General features: G+C 50.0%; 1 protein-coding gene across 7 annotated transcripts in view; it reads right to left on the reverse strand.

Moving 5' to 3' along the window:
• Nucleotides 1-21,817, reverse strand: part of CAMKK2 (calcium/calmodulin dependent protein kinase kinase 2) — a 46,566-nt gene that overhangs the window by 15,633 nt on the left and 9,116 nt on the right. For 6 of the 7 annotated variants that reach the window (XM_084868043.1, XM_084868046.1, XM_084868048.1 and 3 more), the window contains 6 exons: nucleotides 12,600-13,104; nucleotides 8,418-8,465; nucleotides 7,679-7,732; nucleotides 6,607-6,658; nucleotides 4,548-4,681; nucleotides 2,915-2,951 (listed from right to left, as the gene is read on the reverse strand). In XM_084868043.1, the coding sequence (XP_084724169.1) occupies nucleotides 2,915-2,951; nucleotides 4,548-4,681; nucleotides 6,607-6,658; nucleotides 7,679-7,732; nucleotides 8,418-8,465; nucleotides 12,600-13,040 (766 nt within the window). In that variant the 5' untranslated portion in view covers nucleotides 13,041-13,104. Of the gene's footprint in view, nucleotides 1-2,914; nucleotides 2,952-4,547; nucleotides 4,682-6,606; nucleotides 6,659-7,678; nucleotides 7,733-8,417; nucleotides 8,466-12,599; nucleotides 13,105-13,289; nucleotides 13,423-21,817 lie in introns of those variants that run through there. The other variant, XM_084868045.1, reaches the window with a different exon arrangement.

Raw genomic sequence — 21,817 nt, forward strand, 5'->3', positions numbered from 1 at the left:
CATCGATGTTTCTGACTCTCTATCTCTCTCCCTTCCTCTCTGTACAAAATCAATAAAATATATTTTAAAAAAAAGAAAAAAAAAGAAAGAAAGACTCCACTAAACCAAGCTGCTCCTCTAAGTTCCCACCAGGAGGCGAAGGGCCAGAGGTTTCGGATGTCCCTAGGACCCCAACCTGGCTGTACCCTCAAATACCCCTCAAGTACCCCGAGAAAGCAAAGCAGGGAGACGGGAGACAGGCCGGGTCCCAGGGATATGGCTGATGCTAAACTCTGTCAGTCTAAAGGCACCCAACCCCAATGTCGATTTACTTCAGCCCAAAGAATAGCCCCAGGGGCCTTAAAAACTCTAGGAATGAAACTAGCATGAACAGGTTTCAACAGCCCCTCCTCCCCAGTTCTCCAAGCTGCTGGGCCGTGGCCGGTTACAGACCAAGAACAGTTGGTAATGTTGCGCCAACTCAACACCCTGGGCAGACGGCCCTCGGACCCTTCCTGACTCTCAGTTCAAACCAAGGCCTCGAGCTGCCTCACGGAGCCCTTCTGCACGCACTCACACAGGACACACACAGGCTGCACCCCATGCCAGCCCTGTGTGTACGGAAACCGCCCCTGGCAACTGCTAATCTGCGTGGTCTCCATGGATTTGCCTATTCTGGACATTTCCAATGTAGGGGATCCTTCAACACGGACTCTTTGTGCCTGGCTTTTTCACTCAGCACAATGCTTTCATCCATGCTGTAGCATTTATCACTGCTTGGTTACTTTTCATGGCTGCATACTATTCCACTGTGTGGGCGGGTCACCTTTTCCTTATCCATTCATCAGCTGAAGGACATTTGGGTGCGTCTCCTCTTTGGCTGTTGTGAACAATGCTGCTGTGAACATTCATGTGCGAGTATTTCTACGGATAACTACTCTCAAGGCTTTTGAGTATGTACCCTGGAATTACTGAGGGACATGGCATAATTATTTTAGTTTTGTTCTGCTTGGGCAAACAGAACTGGGAATATGACGCCGTACTTTAGGAAGTGAACACGTAGCGTAGTGAGTTTCAAAATCAAGTAGAGATGGAACTGTCTGTGGTTCTAGAATCATCTACCCGCGTTGGAGTCAACGCATGGAAGAAACCAGAACGTTTTTCCCCGAAGCTGCTCTCCAAGGGCTGAGGTGCCGAGGAGGAAGAGCCTAAGCCTCAAACAAGAACAAGGCTTTCATGTTCCACCCAGAAAAGGAACGTGCCTCCCCCAGGGCCCCTTCCTATCTTTAAGTTCATCAACCGGCATTGAGCAAGACAGAGGCAGGGCAGACCTGCCCTGGCTTCAGACTGTGGCCAAGCCGAGGCTGCAGCACGGAAGGCAAAACCACAGACAGGAGCGCTGGTCCCTCAGCGCTGGCCTTTCCTGCCTCGGTTACGTAAGTCTCGGCTAACAAGAACTGCCTCGTGAGTTCCTGCGCCTCCTCCCTCCCACCCAAGCACCATAAATCAGCTGGCGTGGGGGAAGCTGGCCTGCCGAAACAGGTCTATTTTCAGTCGCTCACAGTTTAACCACGCTTGCAGCCGAGCGGTGGGCTGAGCGGTGGGCGGGACCGTTCTAATCTCTAGAAATGCTGGTCACGTCCTCCTCCCGATGGGGTCAGGCCCGCAGCCGCAGGACCCTGGCTGATACCTCCTACGGGCTCACGGGTTATCCTGGAAAGATTTCCAAAACCGCCGGAGTCAAATCCCAAAGGTCAGCCTGGCACCTGTCACACCACCACCTTAACCAGTGAGAAACACCCGGCTGGTGCGGCTCAGTGGTTGAGCATCAACCTAGAATAGGAACCAGGAGCTCAGGGTTCCATTCCCGGTCAGGGCTCAGCCCAGCTGTGGGCTCGATGCTTAGGCTGCAGGCTCGATCCCCAGTGTGGGGCGTGCAGGAGGTAGCCGATCAATGTTTCTCTCTCATCACTGATGCTTCTCTCTCTCTCTCCCTCTCGCTTCTATAAAATCAATAAAAAAAATATATATTTTTTTAAAAATGAAAAACCCTATCTGCACCCCTCTTGTGAATGCCTACCCAAGCCAAACATTATCTGGACAGGTGACCAGTCAATCACCTATTCAGGGGCCCAACAGCCTGCTGTTCAGTTTCAAACAATCCTGCCCTTCTTTCCTTCATCAGCCTTTACGCTGGGGGCTGCCCAATGTCCTCACCATTTTTTTTTTTTTTTTTAAATGAGGCTTCTGAAGACACGCCCAAGTCCTTCCATTTCCATGTGCAGTGCCCAGGCCCTCTGTGCCCCCTGCTCCCAAGGCTCCAAATGCCCCACCAGGGCCTCCCACACCCTTCACCCTCAACCCCACCTCTTCTCTCCGGTTTACTCCACCCCAGCCGCATTTCTGTGCAGACACACAAAGCTCCCGCCAGCCTTTGCACCTCCTGCTCCCTCTTCCCAGAATGCTCTTCCCCAGAGGCAACAGGGCTGTGCGCTGGACAGTCAGGTGCTTCCTGGTTAGCTCCTATCGGAAGCGGGCCCTCCATCTTTCCCCCCCATCACCCTGTTTAACCTTCTTCGGAGCATCTGTGTCAAGTGGATTATCTGGCTTATATAGGGGTTGGCTGTCACCCCCAAGCAGAAGGTCAGCTTCCTACTCATCACGCATCCTTCGTGCCTAGAATAGTGCCCAGCGTATAGTAGTTTCTCAATAAACATTTGCAAGTGAGTGACTAGGACATGCAGATAAAGAAAGTCCCAGCAAGAACTGCCTTCCCCCTCTTGCTTCAAACTGTGGGGCCCGGCTGAAATGGGAAAGGAGAAGCTGTCCTGGGAGAGAGATGACAGGGCCAGGGGCTGCCTCCAGAGTCTGCCGGGCCTTCGGCAGTCACAGCCGCCTGAGCAAGGGTGGCGGAAGGCAAGGGCTCGAGTCTTACCCATGTACAGATGGTCCTCGTTGGGGTCATCCAGGACCTGTTGGCACAGCCACATGGAGCAGGCGGAGACAGGAGCAGGGAGAGGGAGAGAGGAGGAAGAGATGAATGGGGAGGAAGCGGCACCCGACACGACCACAAGGGTCCAAACTCTCCAGGGTCCGAGACGCCCAGAAAGGTTTCCAAAGGGAGGGGGCAAATCCTCCCTGAGAAACGTCTCAGGTTGAAATGAGAGCCCCACCTGTCCCCTAGGAGACAGCCAAATGGGTCCTCAAGGTGAAAATGCAAATCCTGCCCCCCTTCTCCCCAGCCCCGGCAGGACACGCTGCCTCCCAGCGTGGACTTTCTCTCTCTCGTTCTCTCATGGCCTCTGCTTCCCCCTGATCACCATGGCCACCTTTTCAGAAACCACATGACACGTGATGTCACAACAGGTTGAAAGTAGGAGCAGATACCAGAATCCAGTCATCTTCTCGTAAGCCAGACATCAACTACAACAAAAATTTGCAAAAATGTAAAACTATGCCCGGCCCATGGAGCTCAGTGGTTGAATATCAACCTATGAGCCAGGAGATTACAGTTGGATTCCTGGTCAGGGCACATGCCCGGGTTGTGGGCTTGATCCCCAGTAGGGGGTGCACAGGAGGCAGCCAATCAATGATTCTCACCATTGATGTTTCTATCTCTATTTCCCTTTCTTCCTCTCTGAAATCAATATATATATATATATATATATATATATATATATATATATATATATATATATATATTTTAAGTAAAATTATATTGCCGAAACCGCTTTGGCTCAGTGGATGGAGCGTTGGCCTGCAGACTGAAGAGTCCTAGGTTCGATTCCGGTCAAGGGCATGTACCTTGGTTGTGGGCACATCCCCAGTGGGGGATGTGCAAGAGGCAGCTGATGTTTCTAACTCTCTATCCTTCTCTCTTCCTCTCTGTAAAAAATCAATAAAATATATTTTTTTAAAGTAAAATTATGCCTCTCTTCTAATTCAATTTTTTTGTTCAAATAATATAGTTATTATTCATAAAAAGATATCACATTAATATGAAGTATGATTCTTGTTCTAAATAAATAACTTTAGATTTCTCAGTTTTAAATTAGAATGTGGTGAATATTAGTAAATATTACCCACATAAGAAAAAAAAAAAATTGGGGGTTCTCCAATCATTTTTAAGAGCATAAACGAGTCCTGAAACCAAAGTGAAATAACTGCTGGCCTGGAGCCAGGGCTGGTGGACTCCAGTGTACAGCCAAGTCCTGCCCACCGCCTGTTTTTGTAAGAAATGTTGGAACACAGCCATACCGTTTGTTGACATGTGTGTGGCTGCTTTTGTGCTACAACTACACATATATGTGGTAGAAAAAGAACCAGCTCCAACATGATAGAAATGAGTGAAGGGCAAGCCTGAGAATCCATCTGAGCCTCAATTTCTTCATCTGTAAAATGGGAGCGACAGTCTTAGGAGGGGTAAGGGCTGCATGAAGTAACAGGGGTAATAATTACTACTCAGCCCTGCGATAAGCTATCAGAGGTGGCGTGGCTCTCCCCGGAAAATACCGATGTGTCATAACAGAGCCAGACCTCCTTGGTGTCTCTCCCCGCCCCCGCCTCACCTCCACCAGCTTCACAACGTTGGGGTGGTCCAGCTTCTTGAGGATGGCAATTTCCTGGTACACCTGCTCAATGGGGCCCCGGGGCTGGATGCAGCCCCCGGGGGCTGGCCGGGCGCCTCGGGGCGGGGGGCGACCTGAAGAAGACACAAACCAGCTCAGGGACAGGGTCGGAGTGACTGACGCCACCAGGGGCTTCACACAGCCTCCTCCTCATCTGTTTCTTCTGCAGCTGGAAACCAGCAGGGCTGGAACCACGGTCCTGTTGCTCAGCCTTCTGTGATCCCCCTCCTCCCCATCCCAGGCTCCAGGGAGAGGCAGGAGTCCACTGAGGGGTGGAGAGGAGAAGGCTGGGGTCTGGCGTGGCAATCTCAACGTGTCAGGGTGAGTCCATCCCTGCTCCTCAAAGCATTACCTCTCATCTCCTTAACTCTTGAAATATCAGAGACAGAAAATGAAGCCAGAAATAGGAAAAGATGTAAGAGCCGATGAGACAAAACACAAAAACAAAAGATGATGCCACGTGCTCGCTTTGGCAGCACGTCACTAAAATTGGAACGAGGCAGAGATTAGCATGGCCCCTGTGCAAGGATGACACGCAAATTTGTGAAGCATTCCATATTTTTTAGGGGGGGAGGGGAAGATGATGCCACAAAGGCAGGCAGAGTTCATTGCTTGGCCCTGTAGTGACTGACAGTCAAAAGGCCACAGTGAGCCGAAACCGGTTTGGCTCAGTGGTAGAGCGTCGGTCTGCGGACTGAAAGGTCCCGAGTTCGATTCCGGTCAGGGGCATGTACATTGGTTGCGGGCACATCCCTGGTAGGGGGTGTGCAAGAGGCAGCTGGTCGATGTTTCTCTCTCATCGACGTTTCTAGCTCTCTATCCCTCTCCCTTCCTCTCTGTAAAAAATCAATAAAAATATATATATATTTTAAAAAGGCCACAGTGATGGAAAGAGCCACGGTTAGAACTCATCATGCTGCGCACCCTCTGTATGCCAGCACCTAAGCATGAGTCACAGAACCAGACCCAGACGTGACCGTGTGTGGAAAAGTGAGTGCAAGGTACAGGGGTCAGAAGTGAGGTGTGAAGAGGAGTGCAAAGGGAAAGGGAGGGTGGGAAGGCACAAAGCAAGGAGTCAGGAGGCCCCGGCTACACCTGTTGGAACTGGAGGGAAGTGGCAAACGTAGTTAACCAGAGAGGAGCTAAACATTGCACTGGCTGGTTGGGAAAGGGAGGTTGGAAATGGACTTCAGAGGAAGTCAGAGGTAGATGTCAAAAATAAATCGGCCCTGGCTAGTGGTTCCGTGGTCAGAGCTTTGGTCTGAGCACCAAAAGAGTGGTCTCGGGTTCAGTTCCCAGTCAAGGGCATGTACCTGGATTGAAGGCTCTATCCTTGGGCCAGTCAGGGTGTGTGCAAGAGAGGCAACCAATCTCTCTCTCCCTCTCTCTCTCTCTCTCTCTCTCTCTCTCTCTCTCTCTCTCTCTCTCTCTCTCTCAAAAACAATAGAAAATATATCCCCAGGTGAGAATTAACAACAAAAAAGGATAAATCAGGAAGTAATGGCACAAGGTATTATCTGACGTGGAGTTCAGACACGCCGGATCAACCAGGGTCCTGGGATAGCATGAGGTTTATGTTTTCTCGTATCTCCTCTCTCTCTGTGGCCCACGCTGACAATACTGGTGGGGAGCAGCCTCTGGTACACGCACCTGCAGGTCTATCCTCTGACCACAGGTCCCGATTACCAGCTCCGCAAAGAGCGAGAAGTGGGGGCTGCCTGGAGGGCGGTAGGCGTACAGCCAGAACTGCTGTCCTCCACTACACGCCCTCCTGTGCTTTTCTGGTAGCTCTAGTTCAAATACTTCCTGGTACTTAAAGTTTTTTAATTCACCATTTCGAAACCTGTTGAGGTTTTGTGTAACAAAACCACCACCATCTAATCCAGAACTGCCTTTGGGGGTGTCGGCCCCGGGCACCCTCTGTAGGGGACACCATTCAGTGGACCTTCTCTGTGTAGCCCCAGCCCCTGTACCCAAGAGAAAGGCCCACCAAACTCACGTGGAAAGCCCGCCTGTCGGATCAGCTTCTTTTTGGATAGCACCTTCATCGCCTGCGGGAGAAAAGACCCCAGGTCCGGGTTAAAGCACAGAAGAGAGCGGCCGGGAGAGTTCCCTCCTCACACAGGCTTGCCCGAGCTCTTGGCTCCATGGCTGTCCTGGGGACGATGCTGTGACCAGAGGGGGTCAAGCAGCAGCAGGTTCTATGGAGGTTGGGCCCCCAGGGTCCCTCCAGCCCTGAGGGTGCCTCCAGGGTTCCAGGTCAGCTGCCCCAGGTGAAAGGGCAAAGCCGAGGGCTTCCCTGCTACTGAACGAGACGTGAGTGAGCTGGGGTGATGGGGCAGGACTGGCTGGGTTACACGCAGGAAAAGTGCGGGTTAACAGTTATGCCGCTTGCTCAAGGTCACGCAAGTTGGCACCTGAGAGAGGCAGGATTTGAACCCACATTGGACTGACTCAAGAGCCTCAGCTGCAAGGGCTGTTTGGCTCACTACCTCCTGGTTCTTAGGGCTATGGAGGATACAGAAATGCCAGCCAAGAGTAAGGATATGAGACGTCTGCTGACTTCATTCATTCATGCATTCATTCATTCTTCCTAAGCCATCCCTTCACCTTCCTATGTCCCCATCTGTAAAACAGAAATACCACTTCCTTCCTAATGCACAAAATGGACAAGATCTAACAATAAAATGACACAACAGCTAAGAAAACCTTCCAGGAAGCTGAGCGCTGAAAATGAGGTCTTGTCCTAGCATGTTTGGCTCAGTGGATAGAGCACTGGACCACAGACTGAAGGGTCCCAGGTTCAATCCTGGTCAAGGGCAAAAATCTCCATTGCAGGTTCCATCTCCAGCTCTGGTCGGGGCGCATGTGGAAAGCAACCAATCGATCTGTCTCTATCACATTGATGTTTCTCTCTCTGTCTCTCTCCTCCCTTCTACTCTCTCTAAAAAGTCAATGGAAAAATATCCTCTTGTGAAGATTAACAAAGAAAACAAACAAACAACAAGAAAAGAAAAGGAGGGCTTTGTCTTTGGACAAGGATGGGGGTGGAGAGGGATGTGGATACTCACATAGTAGGTGTTGTCATTTTCATTGTAGGCCAACTTGACCACGCCATAGGAGCCCTGGATAAAGGGAGATGGCCATGACATATACAATAAAAAAATTATGACCTGCCAAATCTTCCCCGCAATTGCATTTTGTTGGGTCTAATAGTTTTTAGGAAGTTTGAATTAGTTGCCAAGACAGAAAGACTGGATATAAGAACCTAGATCCCCAGCCTCAGACCGTCTGGCCATATGAAGGCAATGATCACTTCCATGTGTTAGTTTGCCACAGACCTCACCACTCCCTGCCGCCATACCCAGCATGCTCTGCTCATTTCTATTAACGCTCTGTTGGCATGTGAGCTTTTTCAAAATCTATCTTTATTGTAGAAAGTATAATATTACAGATGTCCCCTTATAGTTTCCCCATTGACTCTTTCTAGGGGCGTGTGAGTTTTTGACCCCTGTAACGATACTGCCCAGTGGCTGACACAAAAGCAAAAACAGATGCGAGAGTACTTAGGGGAGAATAGATCAACACTACTATGGGGATGGCATAACTACCACCATAGTGATGTGGGATTTCTCGGGACACTTCCTGTGCTTTTGCAGAAACACATTAGTATGATGACATAAAAACAAATAAGACCAGGAATCCCAAAACCTTGACCTCACCCTTGCCTCCAAGAACTCCTCTCCCACTCCCAGCTCTGATGGCTGCCCCCCACCGTATCTACACGTCCTGGCTCCTAAGGATACTTACCTTTCCGATTTCATCCTTCAGCGTGTACTGGTTCAGCTGAACACAATCCTGGGAAGTAAACAAACACAGAGAACATGAAGGGTACGTTTGCAGCTAGATAAATCTGTCACAAACATCAAGAAAGAGGGCATTGCCCAGCCAGTGTTGCTCAGTGAACTGAACATTGAACCGAGCACCAAGAGGTCGCTGGTTCGATTCCAAGTCAGGGCATATGCCCAGGTTGTGGGCTCCATCCTCAGTAGGGCAGGAGGCAGCCAATCGATGTTTCTCTCTCATGGGTATTTCTATCTCTCTCTCCCTCTCCCTTTCTCTCTCTGTCAAATCAATAAAAATAAAAAAATAAAAGGTATTTTTTTAAATTTTAAAGTAAAGAAAGAGGGCATTCCCAGCCCCACAGCAGCATCCTCAGCCACTGGCCCCTCTGTAGGGTGGCCAGTGTCCTGACTTCTAACAGCAGCTTTTGTACATTGCAAATACATAATCAAACAGTTTGGAGTCTCTTTATAGTCATTTTTAAAAGATTATACCCATTTTATCGATGTTTCTGACTTTCTATCCCTCTCCCTTCCTCTCTGTAAAAAATCAATAAAAATATATTTAAAAAAATAAAAATAAAAAATAAAGTAAATATGTACAGTACTGTAAATGTATTTTAAAAAATAAAAGATTGTACCCACTTATAAAGAGTTCACTTTAAGTAAAACAAGTGATCCATGACCATGTTGTCCTATAGAAATGTAAAATGATACAAGAAGTGCCCTTGGGACAAGGTTTCTTAGATAAGATATAACAAGTACAGAACATAAAAGGAAACAAATCATAAACTGGACTTGGTCAAAATTAAAACTTTTGCTCTTTGAGATCCTGTTAAAGAAAATGAACAGCAAGCCACACACTAAAAGAAACTATTTGCAACACATATATTAGACAAAGGACTAGTATCCAGAATATATAAAGAACTATCACAACTCATTAATAAGAAGACAACCCAATATATTTTTTTAAATAGGTGAAAGAGCCCTAGCCAGTCTGGCTCAGTGGATAGAGCACTGACCTGTGGACTGTAGTGTCCTGAGTTTAATTCCAGACAAAGGCACAGGCCTGGGTTGCAGGCTCGATCCCCAATAGATAGCCGATCAATGATTCTCTTTCATCATTGATGTTTCTATATCTCTCTCCCTCTCCCTTCCTCTATGAAATCAATAAAATACATATTTTAAAAAATAGAAATGGGTAAAAGATGTGGGGAAAATTTCTCCAAAGAAGATACCAATGACTAGAAGCATTAATCAATGGAGAAATAGAAATTTAAACCACACCCAATAGATTAGTTAAAATCAAGAAGATTGACCAAAGAATATAGAACCTGCATACACTGCTGGTGGGAATTTAAAATGGTGCAGCCTCTTTATTTTTTAATCCACACCGAGGATATTTTTCCATTGATTTTTAGAGAGAGTGGAAGAGAGGCGAGGGAGAAAGAGAGAGACATCAATGTGAGAGAGACACATTGATTGACTGTCTCCTGCACAGACCCCAAGGATTGAGACAGAAACTGAGGTACCAGAATCGAAATTGGGACCCTTCAGTCCAAGGCCTGACACTCTATGCACTAGGCCAGTGGTCGGCAAACTCATTAGTCAACAGAGCCAAGTATCAACAGTACAACTATTGAAACTTCTTTTGAGAGCCAAATTTTTTAAACTTCAACTTCTTTTAACGCCACTTCTTCAAAATAGACTCGCCCAGGCTGTGGTATTTTGTGGAAGAGCCACACTCAAGGGGCAAAAGGGCCACATGTGGCTTGTGAGCCGCAGTTTGAAGACCACGGCAGTAGACCAAACCAGCTATGGCAGTGCAGCCTCTTTAGAAAACAGTTTGGGGCCTGGCTGGTTGCTTAGAGGTTGAGCGTTGACCTATGAACCAAGAGGTGACCGGTTCAATTCCCAGTCAGGGCATGTGCCAGGGTCGTGGGCTCGATCCCCAGTGGGGGCGTGCAGGAGGCAGCCGATCAATAATTCTCTCATCATTGATGTTTCTAGCTCTCTCTTTCTCTCTCTCCCTTTCCCTTCCTCTCTGAAATCAATAAAATATATATTAAAAAAAGAAAACAGTTTGGCACTATCTTAACAACATACATTTACCATATGATCCAGCCATTCTTACTCCTCGGCATTTACCCCAGAGAAATTATAACACATATTCGAGCAAAGACTTGTGTACAGATATCAACAACAGCTTTATTTGGAAAAGCCGAAAGCTGGAAACAACCCAAATAAATGTCCATCTACGGGTAAATGGATAAACAAGCTGGGGCATATCTGAACAGTGGAATTCTGTTTAGCAATAAAAAGGAAGGAAGAAATAAAAAGAAGGAACTACTGGTGTCTGCAACAGCGTGGACAAACCTCAGCATCATTATACTGTGAAAGAAGCTAAGCTAAAAAAGACTACATGCTTAAACAATGCCACTTACATAAAATCCTGAAACCTGCAAATTAATCTATGCTGATAAAAACCAGGTCAGTGTGCCCTAGCCTGTTTGGCTCAGTTTGCCTCAGTAGATAGAGCGTCGGCCTGTGGACTGAAGGGGTCCTTGGTTCGATTCCGGTCAAGGGCACATGCCCAGGTTGCTTGCCGGCTCGATCCCCAGTAGGGGGCATGTAGGAGGCAGCCAATCAATGACTCTCTCATCACTGATGTTTCTCTCTCTCTCTCTCCCCCCCCCTGCTCCCTTTCTCTCTGAAATTAATAAAAACCTATTTTTAAAAAACAACACACAAAAACACCAGGTCAGTGGTTTTGTGGGAAAGGGAAGTGGGAAGAGGGATGCATTCCTGGGTGCGCTGGAAAAGCCGGTGATCTTGATTGGGGTGATGGCCCTTAAAATGTAGTTCAATATGAGCTCCTTTATAAAAGCCATTCCTGATTTCCAGGCTTCTCCCAATTACATTCATTCATTCATTATTTATTCAACAAACATTTCCAAGCTCCTGCTCGGGCCAGGCACTGTGTGAAGTGAGCGCTGGGGACCCAATGGGGAATAAGACCGTCCCTACGGAGCTTAAATTCTAGATGAGGGGGTGGGGGGTGGGGGGGGTGGGGGGGAGACAGCAATAAGCAACTAACCAAATGCAAGACATAATGGTGATGAGTCAACAGGGCAAGCGGACAGGCTGCTCAGAGAGAACAGTCCCAGAGCCCTTTCCGCGGGGACAGTTGAGTAGAGATTGGGATGTCAGATGGAGGTGACCTTGCAAAGTCAGGAGAACTTCCAAGCAGAGGGGACGGGCAAAGGTATGGGCCTAAGGAGGAGAATGAGCTTCTGAAGAACATAAGGAAGTGAGTATGGATGGAGGTCTGTGAGTCCCCAGCAGAAAGGAGGGAGGCGGGGCAGGAGAAGAGATGAGGCAGATCACACAGGGCCCCGAGAACCTGGTAGGGACCTGAGTCCTGATCTACCTCCCAGACAAGGATCGAATGAGAAATGCACACACAGAGCTGAGTGCAGTGCCTGGCGCAGGCAAACTGCCCAGCCAAGGGGGCCAGGCTGTAGACCATGAGGCCTCTCAGGGACCTGCCACCCCCAGGTCAGAGCCCCCCCCACAAGTTCCAACCACCAGCACATGCATCTCTCTGCGAGAGGCTCTCTCCGGCCCCCAGACGCTCTGCTCCCACTCAGGGCAGGTCACCCACCCGGTGGCCTGGCGCCCCTGCCCTCCGGTGGGCTAACTCAGACCTCGTTCTCCCTGTCTCCATGGGTAACCAGCTCCTTAACTGGTAACCAGCTCCTTCACTGCATCCTTCCCTCTCCCTTCCTTCCCCACCTGGGTTTTCTTTTTTTTTCTTTTTTAAACATTTCTTTATTGATTTCAGAGAGGAAGGGAGAGGGATGGAGAGATAGAAACATCAATGATGAGAGAGAATCCTTGATCGGCTGCCTTCTGCACGCCCCCTACTGGGGATCGAGCCCACAACCCGGGCATGTGCCCTTGGCCGGAATCAAACCTGGGACCCTTCTTCAGTCCACAGGCTGACGCTCTATCCATTGAGCCAAACCAGCTAGGGCCCCACCTGGGTTTCCCGGGGTCACCTCCCCAGTCGGCTGGTTGCACAGGGAACGTTCTGGGGGAGCCGATCAGACGCGGAGTCAGACCCCTGGCCCAGCGGCCGCTCACGCACCTGCAGACCCGTGATGGAGACGTGGCGGGACTCCACGGTGGGCCGCCGGGGCAGCCGGGGCGAGGACTGCGGGGAGCCCACGGGGGAGGAGGGCTGGGCCGGGTGGACGCAGCGGCCGTTGGCATCCAGCTGGGACCGCTCCTGCAGAGACAGCTTGCGACTGGAGAGGCGGGGTCGGGCCTGGGCCCCCGCGTCGAGGCCCTCAGCCTCCGGGAGCGGGTCCTGGGCCGGGCCGGGGTCCTCGGCGCAGTCCGGCTCGCACTCGGTGACCACGATGAAGGACTCCATGCCCAGGCGGATGCTCAGGGACGAGAGGCCCCGCAGGGCCTCGCAAGGCTTCTGGCCTTCGCTGTTGCTGCTGCTGCTGCTGCTCCCGCCCCCCAGCTCATCCTGGGGGGCGGCCCGGTCACGGCTGGGCTGACTAGAGACACATGATGACATGGTGCGTGCGCGGACCTCATCTGACGATCACGCCCCGGGGCAGTCCCATGAGCAGCGGTGCCACCTGCAGAAGGAGGAAGGGTCAGTTTGCACCCCGCTGCCGGGCCAGGCTGGGGCCTGGTGTGATGTCCTTAAAAAAAAAAAAAATCCTGTAAAACCTGATCCCTGAGTCTACACAGAAATGAATACTCCACACTTCCTTGTTTTAAAAGCCCCTCCTCACACATAAAACAAGAGTTCCAACCTCACCCTGGCCGGGTGGCTCAGTTAGTTGGAGTGTCCACCCACACACCAAAAGGTTGTGAGTTTGACTCTTGGTCAGGGCACATACCGAGGTTGCGGGTACAATCCCCGGTCTGGGCATGTACAGGAAGACAACCGATCCATGTTCCTCTCTCTAAAAAGCAATAAAAACTTATCCTAAGGTGATCATTAAAAGGAAAAAGAAGCCGAAACCGGTTTGGCTCAGTGGTAGAGCGTCGGTCTGCGGACTGAAAGGTCCCAGGTTGGATTCCGGTCAAGGGCATGTACCTTGGTTGCGGGTACATCCCCGGTAGGGGGTGTGCAAGAGGCAGCTGGTCCATGTTTCTCTCTCATTGACGTTTCTAGCTCTCTATCACTCTCTCCTACTCTCTGTAAAAAATCAATAAAATATATTTTTAAAAAAAAGAAAAAGAAAAAGAAAAAAGAATTCCAAACTCAATTTCAGAAGGAACCAAGTATGAGAAAACCCCAAAACAGAACACGCAGGTCCCCTACAGAGAGGGCAGCTATTTCCAGCTCAAGCCAGCTATTTCTGAGAAGGAATCTAGTACTGCCTGGTTTTCCCCCTTTTTTCCTTCAAAAAAAAAATGCCCTAAACCCAGTATGTTAGATGAGATCTCACGATTTTTTTTTTTTCTTAATTAGCAAAGATTTCAAACATTTTCGAATGCTGGGTAGTCCACATGGAACACCTCCAGGCTGCATCGCTCACCATGGGGATGATTCAAACAGCACTTCACAGCTTACAAAACATCTGCGCACCAGCCTCATCTCACAGGCACACCAGGCTGCTGGTTTTCTGCCACAGCCCCACCCGGTGCAAGGCGAAGCTGAGGCTGGAGAGCAGGAAAGGGATTTTGTCCAAGGTCCCCTAATGCAGAGCCCCCGTACACAGCAGCTGGGTCTCCTGGCCAATGATCCTCAACCAGGAAGTGGGGGTCAGGGGTCACAGGAGACAAAGCATGGGTGCCCAGACGGTGGGAGCCAGAGCAGTTTGTGTTACCTAAGGAGCCAGGCCCCAGCTGGTGCCCGCCAGACATAAGGCAAACATGAGGCCAAGAACCTTGATATCAAAATAGCTTGGTGGTTCCTCAAAAAATCAAACAGAGCCACAACAGGTTTGGCTCCGTGGATAGAGCATCGGCCTGCGAACTGAAAGGTCCAGGGTTCGATTCCGGTCAAGGGCATGTACCTTGGTTGCGGGCACAACCCCGATAGGGGGTGTGCAGGAGGCAGCTGGTCGATGTTTCTCTCTCATTGATGTTTCTAACTCTCTATCCCTCTCCCTTCCTCTCTGTAAAAAAACAATTAAAAAAAAAAAAATCAAACAGAGAATTACCACATGACCTAGCAATCCTGTCCCGAGGTGTACAAACTCCACGTCCATCAAACAGATGAACGGATAAGCACAACGGCACCCAGCCACACAACGCAATGAGACTCGGGCCTAAAAAGGAACCAAACCCTGGCATGTGCTACAACCCAGATGCACCTCCAAGCCATCGGGCGAAGTGAAGGAAGCCAGACCCAAAGGTCACATCTGTATGGTTCTATTTATACAAAACTCCTGGAATAGGCAAATCCACAGAGACAGAGAGTAGATTAGCGGCGGCCGGGACGGAGGAGGTGTTGGGCGGGACGGGAGGGACCGCTCACCGAGACAGGGCTTCCTTTTGGGGTGGTGAAAATGTTCTGGACCTAGACAGAGTGTGAATGTCCTAAATGCCACCGCCTTGTGTATTTTTAAATGGTTAATTAAAAAAAAAAAAAAGACCGATGCGCTCCCTTTAAGACTGTCAATTCCTTCCATCTCTGGGACGGAAGATTATTAAACGCTGGTTCCTGTGCTCAACCAATTCTGCTGGACAATTGTCAAACTCGGGGATGTGGACGGTGGCAAACTCCCCAGATGTGGACGGTGGCAGCCTCATGCTGATCACACCACACCACAAAGGTGCCGAGTGGAGAGACGTTATGAATAAATTATCTCTCGAAGGCAGTGAGGGGATGAAGAGGAGGGAACAGATGGGAGCAGAAAGCCAGCGCTCCCTGAAGGAAGTGGGAGAGGGGCAGAGAGATGTCACGTGCCCTCCTGGGACCGTCCCAAAAGCAGCATTTCAGGAACGGCTCCTACGCAAGCCCATTGAGACTGTGATGTCGGCAGATGGGCCCCCTGCTCCCGGGCAGTGAGGAGAGGCCAACGGATCGGCAATGAGGAAATACCCACGCGTCCCAGCCTGGACACGGGCACGATTCATGAACACAGAGCTCACAGTGAAAGAACAACAAACACCCAGTCATGTGACAAGATGCTTGGCCGCTGTTAGGAGGATTACAAACTCAAACTTCCATGAATGGCGTGGTGGGTCCTCCAGACGTTAAATATAGAATTACCGCATGACCCAGCAAGTCTACCCCCTAAGTCTGATCCCAAAAGAATTGAAAGCAAGGATTCAAACAGATACACAGACACTCGTGTGCACAGCAGCATTGTTCTCAATGGCCAGAAGATGGAAACAGCCCAAGTGTCTGTCAATGGATGATGGATAAGCAGAAATGTGGTCTGACCATACAACGCACCATTATCCAGCCGTAAAGAAGGAATGAAGTTCTGATATGCGTAAGTGAAACAAGCCAGACACTAAAAGACAAACACTGTATGATTTCACTTATGTGAGATACCGAGAGCAGGCAAATTCAGAGATAGAAAGTAGAAGAGAGGTCAGGAGAGGCTGGTGGGGAACAGGGAATCACTGCTTATGGGGTACAGGATTTCTGTGTGAGGTGATATCAAAACTCTAGAAGTAGTGATGATGGTTGCACAACATTGTGCATTTAACTAAAACCACTGAATTATACATGTGAAAAGTGATTAAAATTGGAAGTTTTCTGTTATGTATATTTTAACAAAATCAAGAAAATAAACCCTAGCCAGTTTTTCTCAGTGGTTAGAGTGTCAGCCTGCAGACTGAAGGGTCACAGGTTCAATTCCAGTCAAGGGCATGTACCTCGGTGTAGGCTTGATCCCCGGCCCCGGTCAGGAGGCAACCAATCCATGCGTCTCTCTCAAATCTATGTTTTCTTTCTCTGTCTCTCCCCCTACCTTCTATGGTCTAAAAAACAATAGAAAAGAAAAAATACCCTCAGTGGAAATTTAAAAAGGAAATAATAGTAAAACTGCGATAAAAACCACTTTTTCCAACTATGGGATAGACCACGACAAAAAAATAATAATAATAACAACACTATTTCGGTGAGGCTACAGGGAGTATGAATTGGCACCATCCCTACAAAGAGAAATTCACCAATATTTAGCAAAACCCCAAATGCAGACCTTTGACTTAGCAACTCCGCACCCGAGTATTATTTATCTATAGGCAATCTCATGCACATAAAAAAATGAGATGATTTTGGTAGTGTGGTTTGAAAGGGCCATGCACAGGGGACTGAGTAAATAAAAGGAAAAGGAGGTGCACATACCCCAGGAGAAAACATATATATATATTTTTTTTAATTGATTTTTTACAGAGAGGTAGGGAGAGGAATAGAGAGCCAGAGACATCGATGGGAGAGAAACATCGACCAGCTGCCTCCTGTACACCCCCTACCGGGGATGTGCCAGCAACCAATGTGCATGCCCTTGACCGGGATAGAACCTGGGACCTTTCAGTGCGCAGGCCGACGCTCTATCCACTGGGCCACACCAGCTAGGGCCAGCCTGCTCTGGTGTGGCTCCCAGAGCCCTGGCCTTGTGGCCCGCCCTCCCAGCCAGGGCCACCTCTGCCAGGCCTGACGAGTTCCTGAAAAGAACCGAGCCTGGCAGCACCTGAGGGCGTTAATGGAGATCTGCTTTTCTTGCCAAGAGAGAAACAATTGCTTATTGATTGCCACTCCAGGCCAAGGACACCGAACCTCCCCTGACCCGCACCCCTCTCCCCCGCTTCCCCAGAAAAGCTGCTTTTAATCAGTCTCCCTGACAAGCTGGCACCTGGCCTGGCCTTGGCCATGGCTCCTGAGGTCTGGAGGAGGGAGGAGAAGAGATATACACCGGCCGGGACTGAATGGGCGCCTGGTGCTGCAGGGGCAGGTGTGTCTGGGTCTCAGCTCTCAAGGCCACCTGGAGGCCGCTGGTCCGCAGTGAGGCCTGGCAGGCAAGGGCTCGGACATTCAGCCTGACAATAACGGGAACTTCTGCCACAGACCCCGGCCAGCGTGGAGGTCACAGGCCCTGGGAGGATCTGCTGGAACCTATCACCGCACTCCCCAGAGAGGACACAGTACACACAGACAATGGTTTGCATAACAGCAGCAATAGCTAACATCCAGATGAGCCCTGACCATGCACCAGGCAAGGCTAATAGCTCTGCCGGGGTCATGTAAACCCCCCCCCCCCCCCCAGGGCCCCTATGGGGAGATGCGGGACCGCTAAGCATTCGAACCCAGGGCCCCAGAGGAAGAGGACCTCTCTGCATAGATGCTAAGGTTGGACAAATTACCAAGAGGCCTCTCCCCTGAGCCTCCTGCCCCAGCCCTGGGTCCTTCCCCCAGCCCCGAAGGCCTTCCTCACTGCCCTTGGCTGGCAGCCCCGGGCTCCCCTTCCCTCTCAGAGGGCAGCACAATGGAGCAGCCAGACCCTTCCTGGAGCAGATGAGCCCGGGCTCAGGGCCAGGATGAAGGGAAGCACTCCTTCCTCTGCCAGGAAGCCCAGTGGCACAAGGAGGCCTCGAGGAAGCACATTCTCGTTTCCTGGAGCCGTTTCCAACCTGCACCTGTTCACCAACGCAGAGGCCACCACGGAGCCACAACCCAGCCAGCAGCCAGGCAGTGTGCCAAGGTCTTGCCGGAGACACACACACACACACACACACACTGCAGGGTCCCCATAGCCAGGGATGACATCCTTTCTGGGGTAGCAGGCATGGCTAGCCACATCCTCTCTCATGTGGGGAAACTAAGGCCCCGGGAGGTCCTCACCCATGTGTTCTTTCATCCAGTAGTTATTGAGGACCTACTATGTGTTGGACAAACAAAACGGACATACTTTCTTTTTGTAATTTGGTTTTAGAGATAGAGGAAGGGAGAGGGTGAGGAGAGAGATGAGAGACGAGACAGAGACAGAGACAGAGACAGAGAGAGAGAGAGAGAGAGAGAGAGAGAGAGAGAGAGAGAGAAACGTCTATGTGAAAGAGATCTTGATTAGTTGCCTCCCAGACCAGGGATCGATGGTCCCCTGCTCCAACCATTTCATCTCACCAAAGAGAAAACAAAGGCCCGGAAAGTACAATGATTTGCCCAAAGTCACACAGAGGTACTAGGCAGAGCTAAAACCGATGTGAGTTTTTCAGGAAGGGACTAGAAATTACTAGTGCCGTCTTGCCATGTCCCCATATAGTGACCAGGCTGGGCCAACATCTCACTCAGGGGGAGCCCAGTCTTCTGCCTTCCTGAGACACGGCCTGTGCAAGGGAGAGAGCCAAGCACAGTCTCACGGTGCTCGGATCTGACTTCCCTCAGGAGATCTGTGGCTTCGCCTCTCTTGTTTATTGATGAACTCCATGTTCTAAAACTTTCTAGATTATGATTGGCACTCAACACAGATTGGCTAGAGGCCATTGCTTGTTTCATGCACCCCAAGGCCACTCAGGAAGTCAGAAGCTTCTTTAGCTGGCCCGCGCTCCTTCAGTGTGATAGCTGGCCTGGTTTCTGTCTGGAAACCCACCCTTCCATGTGAAAGGTGACTGACTGCCTGGAGCTGGCTGCACCATCAGCTTCAGTGGTTCCCTATGACTCAGGCCTGGTCAACTGGGCATCAACTGCTCTGGTCAAGAGATGGATTCAGGAGCAGTTGTGTGATCCAAGTCAGTCTACCAAGTCTAATTTTAAGTTTTTTGTAGAAATATTAACAAAAAAGAATGTTTTTCTGTGGAATGAGGATATACTTCTAGAGTTTCAGGGGTTGAAGACGTTGACTGAGAGGGAAGAGAGGCAACAGATAGAGAAGAACTGAGATAGGAGACATTGCTTGGGTACCTGGATCCAGCTGTGCCTGAAGCCCATATACCACAGGAGTTTTTAATTCCATGAATCAATAAACTCCCATTTTTGCGTAGGTTAGTTTGGGATTGGTCTTCTGTTACTTACAACCAAGTACCTTGACTGACAGATGACATAGGGAGGACTGACAGAAAAGCTTCTTCATATCCCAGCTAGGTGGCTCAGGTGGTGGCAGCATTATCCCATATTCCAAAAGGTTGCAGGTTCAATCCCTCTTTGGGGAGGCAACTGATGGATGTTTCTCTCTCACATCCCTGTTTCTCTCCCTCTCTCCCTTCCTCTTTCTCTAAAATCAATAAGAAAACATATCCTTGGGTGAGGATTAAAAGATCTCTCCTTCCTTCCTTCCTTCCTACCTATCTACCTACCTACCTATAAAGCTTCTTTACTAAGCTCCCTGCCAGATGATCAATCAGTTCTCTACACCTTAAGGCTCCCAACCAGGTCAGATTGCCAGGCAGCTGCAAGACAGCCTTCGCCTCAACCAGTAGTTTCAAAGTCTGTCGTCTGTCTGTCTGTCTCTCTCTCTTTCTCAACTTAAAAATAAATAAGTAAGTAAGTAAATAAATAAATAAATAAAATCTAGGATGGGGAAGAACTGATGAACAGGACAGAGTGAAGAGAAGAAACTAACCAGCACTTTCCAACACAAGAACTGCAGGGCTGCCTGACTGCTTTGGCTCAGTGGATACAGCGTCGTCCTGCGGACTGAGGGGTCCCAGGTTCGATTCCGGTCAAGGGCATGTACCTTGGTTGCAGGCGCATCCCCAGCGGGGGATGTGCAGGAGGCAGCTGATCGATGTTTCTCTCTCATTGATGTTTCTAACTCTCTATCCCTCTCCCTCCCTCTCTGTAAAAAAAATCAATAAAATATGTTTGTTTGTTTTTTTAAATATATTTTATTGATTTTGTACAGAGAGAAAGGGAGAGAGACAGAGAGTTAGAAACATCGATGACAGAGAGTCATCGATCAGCCGCCTCCTGCACACCCCCCACCGGGGATGCGCCCACAACCAAGGTACATGCCCTTGACCGGAATCGAACCCGGGACCCCTCAGTTCCCAAGCCGACGCTCTATCCATTGAGTCAAACCGGTCTCGGCATGTGTGTTTTTTTTTTTAAAAAAAGAACTGAAGCTCTGTAGCTGCTGCCATGATGGCTGTGGATGCAGCAATAGTCATGGCTGCCTTCCTGAGTGCTTGCCAAGCGCCAGGTGCTATTCTAAGCACTCGGCGTGTACCATCTCATTTAATCATCACAGCAGCTTTATGAGTAAGGTGCTGTAGCATGCCTATTTCCCTGGGGATGGGCTCGAGGCACAGGGCGTCTGAGCGACTTGCCCACCATCACTCGGCGCTTTGGGAGCCATCACAGGCTCCTGGAGAGGTAGGACTTGGTGACCAGGCGCAGCACAACCCCTCTTCTAAGTCATGTGGCCTTGGGGACAATACCCACCTCGCCTGGGACACAGGCCCCTGCACACAGTATATATATATATATGCTCCCCAAAGGGAAGCTGTCGCCAAACAAGCACTGCAGTGGCTACCAAGTTCAAGGCCCTCCACGGGTTTTCATTTATAGGAAAACGAAAGTGTTTTATCTCTAATCCCGCCACACGGACTTCACTCTGCATCCTCCCCTCTGTTGTCCACAGGCATCACGTTCTCACAAAACAAATGTCATTACAATATCATGTCGCATCCTGGCTCGTTTGTGTCATGAGAACCTGCACGCCCTCTCGGCTTTCAGAATCGGGGTTGCTGCGACCCAGGAAGGTGCCGTGACCTCTCCGAGGCAGCGGAGCGGGGCGTGGGCTGGGCCCAAACAAGAACCGGGTGTCCTGACCCCGGAAGCCCTAGCTCCCTGCAGCCCTGGGTGCTTACGGAGCAAGCAGCTCAGCTGTCTGAAGAGTTGCTAGGCAGCTACTGCTCAGCCAATGACGAAGCACCACGGACCCCAACCCAGCAGCCAGGTATCTGAAGACAGGTGTGTACCCGCGGCCTTGGCGAGTGAGGAAGTATGAATGTGGGGTGGGGTGGGGGTATTTGGAAAAGGGAGGTAGGAACCATCTCCTTGCTTCCTCCCTTCATCCCTCCCTCCCTCTCCTTCTCGCACTGAATCCCTCCCAATCTCTCACCGGCCCAAACCAAGAGGCAGGAAAACTGGAATTGCAATTTGTAATGAGAAGAAAAATACTTCAACGCTTACACGCTGCAGCTTAGCAAATCAGAGAAGGGGGGGGGGGGGGGCGGCGCAACTCAGAATCCACAGAAATCCTTCTAGCTGGGTTGGCTCGGTGGAGAGAGCATTGGCCTGCGAACTGAAGGGTCCTGGGTTCGATTCCAGTCAAGGGCACATCCCCAGTAGTGGGCGTGCAGGAGGCAGCCAATCAATGGTTCTCTCTCATCATTGATGTTTCTAGCTCTCTCCCTCTCCCTTCCTCTCTGAAACCAATAAAA

The sequence above is a fragment of the Pipistrellus hanaki genome (assembly GCF_964339955.1).
Source record: "Pipistrellus hanaki genome assembly, chromosome: 19".
NCBI classification, from domain to species: domain Eukaryota; kingdom Metazoa; phylum Chordata; class Mammalia; order Chiroptera; family Vespertilionidae; genus Pipistrellus; species Pipistrellus hanaki.